General features: G+C 37.8%; 1 protein-coding gene across 2 annotated transcripts in view; it reads left to right on the top strand.

Moving 5' to 3' along the window:
- Positions 1 to 2,787, top strand: part of LOC125928774 (olfactory receptor 147-like) — a 4,411-nt gene extending 1,624 nt beyond the window's left edge. Inside the window, exon 2 of one of the 2 annotated variants that reach the window (XM_049639455.1) lies at positions 1,849 to 2,787. In XM_049639455.1, coding sequence (XP_049495412.1) covers positions 1,849 to 2,787 — 939 coding nt within the window. Of the gene's footprint in view, positions 1 to 1,742 lie in introns of those variants that run through there. The other variant, XM_049639464.1, reaches the window with a different exon arrangement.
- The last annotated feature ends 7,590 nt before the right edge of the window (positions 2,788 to 10,377 follow it).

Below are 10,377 nucleotides of genomic sequence, written 5' to 3'. Positions count from 1 at the left end.
TTTTTTTTTTTTTTTTTTTTTTTTTTTTTTTTTTTTTTTTTGTCTATTTCTACTTTCTTTGTAAGAGCCCTAATGGATCTTCCTTTGCAACATCTCTAAGAGTATGTTTGTTTCTTGGAATTACTCACAGTAGCACTATTAATTCAGGGCACTTAAAAATCATTCACTGGTTATTGTGATTGCCCCCCAAAGCTGACCCTGCCTCTTGTGTTTCTTATACCAGTCCATCTTGCTGGTGCACACTGTGTTAATCTTCTCGGGTCTGCATTTTGATTATTTCAATCCTGTGCCAAAAAAGAAATAAAAATCCTAATGCCCTCCCATCATGGGCTGACCTGGATTTTGGCATTTTAGAGCTTCGTATACTAATCCAAATCTGTCTTTTGATCTGAGTGTATGCTGTAGTCCCTGGGGAGAGACATCGGGACCTCTCTGAGAGCCTGTGGAAGTCCTCTATGTGACATTCAGAGAGGAGGAAGATTATATTCTTTCTTTGAGTTCAATACTTTTGATCTGAAGTGCTTCTACATGACCACTAAGAGTTCCGCAGTGGCCTTCACTTACCATTCTAGTGTTTTTCCTGTTCTGCACTCAGGTGTGCAAAGAAAAGAGTTGACACCACGTAAGCCTTTGCCTGTGGGGCAAGAATTCTGTTGTAGTTAGTATCCAGGAAGGATGGAAAAAAGGGATTCTCATTCATTCATTTAATTAAACAAATATTTATTCAGTACTATATATACTTGGTAATACTTTAAGTTGCTACGGAAAGAGTACTGAAGAAAACAGACAAAATCCTGCCCCCTTTGAAACTTAAATTAACATGGATGTGAGTGTATGAAGGTATGTGTGTATGGATTGTGAAAAGACACAACAAACCAACAAATAATGTATAGTATTTCATGTAGCAAGAGGTGCTGTGGATGCAGGAAAGATCATCTGCTTTTCTGCTTGGGGATATGCCCTATTTGGCAACGGACCAAAATGTATGTAAAAGGGTAAATTCCAATAATGTAGTGTTATTATAATGAACTAGGCTACAAATGCAGAGTAGGTAATTTTGCTACAAAGCCTGATCTCTGGGGAAAACACTGGGAGAAATGTCTTCCAATATTTAATCAGGTCTCTAGGATTTCCTAACTCATGAAAACCCTTGAGGTCATATTAGCAGGGCCCTCTTTGGGCATGAGTAGATACTATTTACTACCCGCTAGCCTGGAGAAAAATACTCTGGGCAAAGCCACCATTAGATATCATGATCTATAACTCACGGCTTCTCAGAAGTCTCTGCTCTCGTTCCTTTCATACAAAATTCGCTCAGAACAAACCCAGTAACAAAGAAGAATCTCCGTTTTGGGCTACTTGCCTGGAAAATTCATCAGAGCCACTTGTGCCCCCTTGAAAATAAGGGAGAAAGGTTAGCACAGCCCAACAGTGAAATCCCGATGCGGAAGGGTGAGTGATGAATTTTATGTATCCCCTTATTTTTCCAAACCTCAGCTATGAGGCTGAAGATCTGAAATGCCATGATCTCCTGTCTGCTAAGACAGCCATTGAGCATTAGGGGGCGCTGAGGGACTGAAAGCTGAAGTAGAGCAGAGATGATGGAGTCCTGATTCCTCACAGGGGTACTCAGTCTTACCCCTACAGCACTTGCCTGCTGGTGTTTCTGATAGACATCCTTAAACAATCTCAGCCTTTATCCAATGGAGACAGCAGTGGCACACAGGAGGGTGGGTGTGAGTTCCTTCTCATTCTGGGACTCTGTCTCATTACGGAGGGATTGGGGGAAGAGAGCTGGGTGCTCATTTTAATGTCACCCTCTGTCCTGTTCTCACAGATACGCCCTAGGGAACAATGGCAGCAGGCAATGACTCTTCAGTGACCCAGTTTATCCTGCTGGGTTTAACACAACAGCCAGAACTCCAGCTGCCTCTCTTCTTCATTTTCTTAGGAATCTACGTGGTCACCGTGATGGGGAACATGGGCTTGATTATTCTGATTGGTCTGAAGCCTCACCTGCACACTCCCATGTACTACTTTCTCTTCAACCTTTCCTTCATTGATCTCTGCTACTCGTCTGTCATAATGCCTAGAATGCTGATAGGTTTTGTAAAGCAAAACACCATCTCTTACGAGGAGTGCGTGGCTCAGCTCTGTTTCTTCTCCTTCTTTGTCATTGATGAGTGCTGTATTTTGACATCGATGGCCTATGACCGGTATGTGGCCATCTGTAGGCCCCTGCTTTACAAGGCCGTCATGTCCCACCGGGTCTGCCTCATGCTGATGGCAGGAACATATGCAATGGGGTTTGTGGGTGCCATGGCCCACACCGGGTGCATGCTGAGGCTCACGTTCTGTGATGGCAACATCATTCATCATTACATGTGTGACATACCTCCTCTCCTTCAGCTCTCCTGCACAAGCACCTACGTCAACGAGCTGGTGGTTTTCATTGTGGTGGGAATCAATGTAATAATGCCCAGTCTCACCATCACCATTTCTTACACCTTGATCGTCTCCAACATCCTCCGTATCCGTTCTACAGGGGGCAGGTCCAAAGCCTTCAGTACCTGCACCTCCCACATAGTTACTGTTTCTCTCTTCTTTGGAGCATCGGCATTCATGTATCTAAGGCCTTTTTCTACTGGGTATTTGGATCAAGATAAGGTATCCACAGTTTTTTATACCATTGTGGGGCCAATGTTGAATCCTTTTATCTATAGTCTGAGGAACAAAGATGTCAAAATTGCACTGAGTAAGACTTTTAAGAAAAGGGTGTTCTCTTGAGTAGAAACGGTATTAGTTACAGATGCCAACTCCTAGTAAAGGCAGACAGTGTATGAAGCTATGGAGAGAACAGTAAGAAATCAAAGTAGAAATGCAAATGATTCAAATATAGGGTAAATTAAGCTAATTATTTATAAGTTATTTCACAAAGACAATACAAGGAGGAGGAGGATCAGTCCTTTATCTTTTCATAGGAAGTAAAAAAACAGTTCATTTGCCATTCTCCAGCTTATTTTTAGAAGTTATAAAGTTTTAAGTATAAAAGGTTGAATGATGGTAAATCCAAAAATGGTAACATTTGGATTTTTGACTGAGGCATGTCTGGAATTCCTGTGAAGCTTTGTCTTGGATATGTGGACTTTGGTGGACTTTGGATTTGGCCTTGTATTCATTTGTTCAATAAACCTGTATGGAAAGATTATGGTGGCCATGAGAGTGGTCTATTTGAGTGCTGTAGGGCATTTTGTTCGGGGAGATTCCTTCATTTCCCAAATGAAGATAAAAATAGGAAGATGTTCTTCTGCCTCTGGTCTCTGGTCTCAAAGGACTGTGGTAAATGGAGATTTACTCCTGATGCTGGATCCTAAGGACAAGAAACTGAGGTAACTTTATAGAGCCATTAGAATTAAAGGGAACCTATACTGGGTTTTACCTCTTGGGACTTCAGGGCAGGAAATATAGGTACTAGGAGAGGCTATATTAATTTTACTAGAAACATTTACCAATTATTGGTAGGAGAATGTTTGTCCTTTTCTCAAATAGATCTAATAATCTCTAATCCCATAGCAATCAGCATTTTCCCTTTATTATTTTCACTCCGCCTTTTGTCTCAGAGGTTTACTGGCACAAACAATGTAGTTATTTAATGAGTAAACAGATGCTGAGCACCTATCCTATACCAGGCTCTGTTTTTAAACATCGCAGACACAGAAGTAAAAGACACACAGTGTCTGTGCTCTCTTAGGGCACATAGGGTTGTTTTCGTAGTCTTGAGATTTGGGATTTTTTTATGTCTTCTGAATGCAAACTGTATCAGACATATGATTCATAAATATTTTCCACTAATCCATCTTCTCTTTTCATTCTCTTGATAGTGTCTCTCAAAGAGCAGAAAATATTAATTTTAATGAATTCTAATGTCTCAATTTTTTAATAATGGATTGAACTTTTGGTGTCATATTTGCTTATCCCAAAGTCCCAAGGATTTTTTGCTTATGTTTTCTTCTCTATGTATCATGATGTTTAAACCCATGATCATTTTGAATTACTTTTTCTATATGGTGTGGGCTGTTGATCTGAGTAAATGTTTTTGCATATGGATATCTAATTATTCCTCAACCCTTTGTTGAAAAGTAGTTCAGACTCAAGATAGGTCAGCAAAGATATCTGGACCCAGAGGTAGTGGTCGAGGAGGAGGGGAGATGTGTGGATCTGGCAGTGCTGGTCACTGATGAATGCCCCTGTGCTTCTCAGAGGGTTATATGAAAGTGTGGGGAGGAGAATTACTGGGTGAAATGGAAAGTCTATGTTTAACTTCTTATGAACCTGCCCTACTGCTTTCAAAAGAGGCTCTACTGGGTGGATCAGTCCGTTAAGCCTCCGACTTCAGCTCAGGTCATGATCTCGCAGTTCACAGGTTCGAGTCACATGTCAGGCTCTGTGCTAACAGTTCAGAGTCTGGAGCCTGCTTCAGATTCTGTGTCTCCCTCTCTCTCTCTGCCCCTCCCCTGCTCATACTGTCTCTCTCTGTCTCAAAAATAAATAAATGTTAAAAAAATTCAAAACAAAACAAAAACAAAGAGGCCTTACTATTATATTCCCACCGGCAATACATGACAATTTTTCCCGCATGTTTTTGCCAACACTTAGTAATGTCTTTCTTTTTAATCATAGCCATTCTGGTGGGTGTACAGTGGTATCTCATTTTGGTTTTAATTTGCACATTCTTAATGCATACTGATACTGAACATTTTTTCATATGTTTATTAGCCAATTGTATATCTTCCTTGAGATACCTGTTTGAAAAGTGTACCTACTTTCTTTTTTCTAATTGAAGTATAGGGGACATACATTGTTATATTAGTTTTAGGTGTACATCATAGTGAATTGACAATTCTATGCATGATGCAATGATCATCATGATAAATGTAATTACCATCTGCAAGCATACAATGTTGTTACAATATTATTGACTATACTCCCTATGCTGTACTTTTCATGTCCATGACTTTTTCGGATTTGGTTATTTCTCTACTCAATATTAAATTGTAAGATGCAATTAAGGAAATGAAAAGTCAAATCATATACCAAGAAAATATATATCTGATAATGGACTTGTGTTAAGAAAATATAAACAACCTTTACAACTTATTATGTTTGTATGGTTTATTATTTTCCATTCTTTTACTTTCAACCTACCTATGTTGTTATATTTGAAGCAAGCTTCTTGCAGGTAGCCTGTGGTTGGGTCATTTTTAAATGGACCTTTAAAATCTTTGCTTTTTAATTGGCCTCTCCATTTACATTATTTAGACCATTATTGATCTTTTGATGTCTGAGGGGCTTACCCTACCATTGTGTTATTAGTTTTCTATTTGTTTCCACTGTTTCTTATTCCTCTGTTTCCCCTTTTCTTGCCTTCTTATTGATTACTTGATCTTTCTTAGAATTCAGCTTTGATTTATACTTGGTAATTTGAAGTATATCTGTCTGTATACTGTAGGTATCACAACATACATATGTAACTTACATTGTTGGCATTGACATTTTATGACTTGCCGTAAAGTGGAGAACACTTGCTTCTACTTACTTCCTTTTATGCCATTCCATTAAAAAGAACTGTCTTTAGTATTTCCTCTACAAGCATTGAGTGTCATATCAGATGGTGTACTTTTGCTTCAAATGTCAAAAAATAGTTTTAAAAAATCTTCAAGATAGTCTGTTATATTTACCTCTATTTTTACACTGTCACAAGGTCTTCCTTCCTGGAGTTCCAAGCTTCCTCCTGTGATCATTTCCTTTCTGTTTGGTATACTTTTTAAAGTATACCTTACATTCTGTAAGGTAAAGTATACCTTACATTCTGTAAGGTAAAGTATACCTTACATTCTGTAAGGTAAAGTATACCTTACATTCTGTAAGGTAAAGTATACCTTACATTCTGTAAGGTAAAGTATACCTTACATTCTGTAAGGATCAGTATATTGAGGACAAATAATCTTAGGTTTCCTTCCTCTGAAAATGTATTTATTTCTTCTTCATTCCTGAAGGATATTGCCAGTGGATATAGAAGTCAAAATTGGCAGTTCTTTCCTTTCACTGGAAGCCCCTTTCCTTCATTATTTTATATGGGGAATCCACTGTCCTCTTAGTCATTGTATCTCTGTGGGTAATTTGTCACTTCTCTCTACCTTCATGGAAGATTTTGTTTGGCTTTGGTTTCCAAAGGTTTGATTATGATGAGCCATGACATGGCTTTCTTTGAATTTATTCTGTCTGAGGTTTGCACAGCTCTTGAATCTGTCTTCCACCGATTTTGAGAACATTTTAGCTGCTATGTCTTTGCATGTTGTTTTTAGCATTACTCACCTTCCCTTTGCTTTCTGTGACTCCAAAGATATAAATATTAGGGGTTTTGTTACTGTTCCATAGGTCTCTGAGGCCCTGTTTACTTTTATCTAGTCTTTTTTTTTTTCTGTTATTCACATTATATAGTTTCTCTTGATTTACTTCTGAGTCCACTGTTTCTTTCCTCTGTTGTCTTTAATCTACTCTGAAGCCCATTCTGTGAGTTTATTTCATTTATTGTAAATTTTAGCTGTAAAATTTCTCTTTGGTACTTTTTTAAAAAAAATTAAAATATAATTTGTTTTTAATTTTTTATTAAGTTTATTTATTTATTGAGAGAGAGAGAGAGAGAGAGAGAGAGAGAATCCCAACCCAAGAAGGTTCCACACTGTCAGTGCAGAGCCGGATGCAGGGCTCAAACTCACAAACCATGAGACCATGACCTGAGCTGAAGTCAAGAGTCGGACACGTAACTGACTGAGCACCCCAGGAGCGCCTAATTTGTTTTTAAAGAAAAAATTTTCATGTCAAGTTCAAAACGTTAGTGACACTAGCTAAAGTTTATTATGTTAACATATTTAACCAATTGTTTTAAATATGATATTGGTACATTATTGGAGTTACGTTGTCCTGTTTTCTGTTTTCTTTTTTTCTTCCTTTTTTTTTTTTGGCTTAGTCTTTTTTGATTAAGGTTTTTATTTTGATATAATTGTAGATACATATGCAACCGTAAGAAGTAATAAAGAGAGGTCCTGTGTATCATCTACCTGATTTCCTCCCCATGTGACATCTTGCAAAACAATAGTATCAAACAACCAGGATCTTGACATTACCCTTTTATAGCCAAATTCACTTCTCTCTCAATCCCACCCCCTCCTTGACACCTAGCAGTCACTAATTTGCTCATTATTTCTACAATTTTGCCATTTCCAGAATGTTCCACACATGGAATCATACAGTACATAACATTTTGACATTTTTTTCACTCCGTTTAATTGTCTGAATATTTATTAAAATTGTTGCATGTATTAATAGTTGTCTTTTTATTACTGGGTTGTATTTTATGATGTGGAAGTATGATAATTTAACCATTCACACTTGGAAGGAAATCCCAGTTCTTTCCAGGTTTTGGCTATTATGGATAAAGCTGCTAAAACATTTATGCGTATGTTTTTTTGTGTAAATATTTCTAGGATCAATGCCCTGGAGTGCAATTGCTGGGTTGAGTGGTAGTTGCATGTTTAAGTGTTTTGAGAAAGAAGAAAATTCTGCTATTTTGACAATATGGATGGACCCTGAGGGCATTATGTTAAGTGAAATAAATCAGAAGAAGAAAGACAAATACCATATGACACGATTTACATGTAGAATCTAAAAAAAAAAAAAAAACAAGCTTGGAAAAACAGTAAAATGGTGGTTACCAGGGGCTGGGGAGACATTGTTTAGGGGTACGAACTTGCAACTAGTAGATAAATCTTTGAGATCTAACACACAGCATAGTGATTATATTCAGCAACACGATTATAAACTTCAAGTTTGCTAAGAGATTAGCTTTTAATTGTTCTCACCGCAAAAAAAGAACTACATGATGTGATAGAGGTATTAGCTAATGCTGTGGTGGCAATCATATTGCAGTATTTAAATATATCAAATGAACACATTATACACCATAAATTTTCACAGTATTATATGTCAACTATATCTCAGTAAAAAAAAGAAAAAGAAAGTGAATTTAGATTGAGGAAAAAAAGAGAGAGACAGAGAGAAAAAGAAACTGCCAAAATCTTTCCAGAGTTGCTATGGTACAACTTTCCATTCCTTCCAGCAATATACGAAGGATCCAGTTCCTCCACATCTATGCCATCATTTGGTATTGCGACTATATTTCATTTTGGTCATTCTGAGGGATGTGAACTGATATGTCATTGTGGTTTTAATTTTTATGACTCTAAATCCCCGATGATATTGAACATATTTTCATGTGCTCATTTGGTAGGCATATGTCCTCTTCAGTGACTGGTCTCTTCATATCTTTTGCCCATTTTCTGTTTTGGCATTGCTGTTGTTGTTTTTACTGTTGAGTTTTGAGAGTTTTTCTTTTTCTTTTTTCCTTTTTTAAAAATGTTTAGTTATTTTTGAGAGAGAAAGGCAGAGCATGCACAAGTGGGGGAGGGCAGGGAGAGAGGGAGACACAGAATCCGAAGCAGGCTCCAGGCTCTGAGCTGTCAGCACAGAGCCTGATGTGGGGCTTGAACTCATGAGCAGTGAGATCATGACCTGAGCCAAAGTTGGACGCTCAACCGACTGAGCTACCCAGGCACCCCTAGTTTTTTCTTCTTAAATACATTCTAGATTTGTTCCAGGAAGTCATTTGTTGGGCATGTGGATTATAGACATTGTCTCTGGCTTATATAATTTTGCTCTTGTCATTTTTATTTCTTTTCTTCTGTGTTCTTTGGGCTTCTGCGGTGGGGATTTGTCTGTGCTCCTTATTTATTTATTTACTTATTCATTCATTCATTCAGTCAGTCATTTATATCACAGAGGACTGAGACATTTATTTTTTATTTTATATTTAAATTTTTATTATTTTTTAAGTTTATTTATTTATTTTCAGAGACTGTGAATACAAGTGGGGGAGGGGCAGAGAGAGAGGGAGAGAGAGAATCCCGAGCAGGTTGTCAGTGAAAAGCTCATTGCAGGGCTCAAACTCAGGAACCCCAAGACCATGACCTGAGCCAAATCAAGAGTCAGAGGCTTAACCAACTGAGCCACCCAGGAGCCCCTATTTCACATTTAAATTATAATCCATTACTGCTTTATTTATTCTGTTGCTCACATTATTCAAATTTTGGCCATTGAGAACCCTTTCAATTGGTTCTTGTGTCTCTGACATAACCCTATCTGTGTGTGTGTGTGTGTGTGTGTGTGTGTGTGTGTGTGTATAGTTTAGTACTTTTTTGCTTTGTGCCACTACAAAATGCTCCAGGCTGATCTTTTCTGCCCAAGTTCCTTTCCTGGTTTCTTTTTCTTCTTGTTCTTTTTTTTTTAGAGAACACCATTAGAAACCAATGTCTGGGCATTAGATTTATTTGCTGTTACTAGGGTATCATTGCTTCTAGGCCCTCTAAGCTGACAGAACAAGGGTGTATATGTGTGTGTGTGTGTGTGTGTGTGTGTACATTTCTAGAAATATGTCCATATGCAATCATCTGTAGCTATGTTATGTTAAACATGAGTTCATACTGATGACTCCAAATCTAATCCCTTATCACCTTCTTTCTCTCCTTGCTTGTTTGTAAGCTGCCATTCTCACAGTAAGATACTTGTCTCCCACCATCTGCCATTGATTTACCCAAGAGTTTAAGGAGCTATTTAAAGGTCAAGGAATAATTATCTCAAAGAAGACTTCCCTTAGTTAAAGGTCTACCATGACATTGAGACCTCTAAGGTAATTGGGAGTTTATTAACAGCAAAGGCTAGATTCAACTGTCTAAGATATTATGGTATAATCAGAATGTGAGGGCTCTGAAGCCATAGAGATGTGAGTTGAAATCCTGGCTCCAATTATTACTGGCTGCATGACCTTGGAAAAATTACATCACCTCCCTCAGTCTCAGTTTCCTTGTCTGTATAATGTGATCAACAACATTGTCTCAAATATAGTTCTAAGGAGAAATAATATAAAGTAATAGGTACAGTCCCTTGCACATGTGTGTGGCCAAAATGATTATGATTACTGTTCCAGTTCCGACACTCTTTCAGTCTGTTCCCTTTAAAACACCTGTAACACAATTCTGTAAAATGCCTCCCCATCTCCAATGTTAGACAATGTTTTCTCTCATGTCTAGGATGTTATAATAGTCTATTAACTGGTCATTCCACCATTTGTCTTTTCCTCTCTCTTCCACGTATCCCATGTTTTAGCATTTATGAATGTGACTTCTTCTTCCTAAAGGACAGGAGCAATAAAGAGGCAGATTGCCTGGTGCATAATCCAAACTCTTTAGTCTGACATTCAAA

This window comes from Panthera uncia, chromosome D1 (genome assembly GCF_023721935.1).
Source record: "Panthera uncia isolate 11264 chromosome D1, Puncia_PCG_1.0, whole genome shotgun sequence".
Taxonomy (NCBI): Eukaryota; Metazoa; Chordata; class Mammalia; order Carnivora; family Felidae; genus Panthera; species Panthera uncia.
Note: the sequence above shows the minus strand (reverse complement) of the source record. Positions and strands in the feature narration are given on the sequence as shown.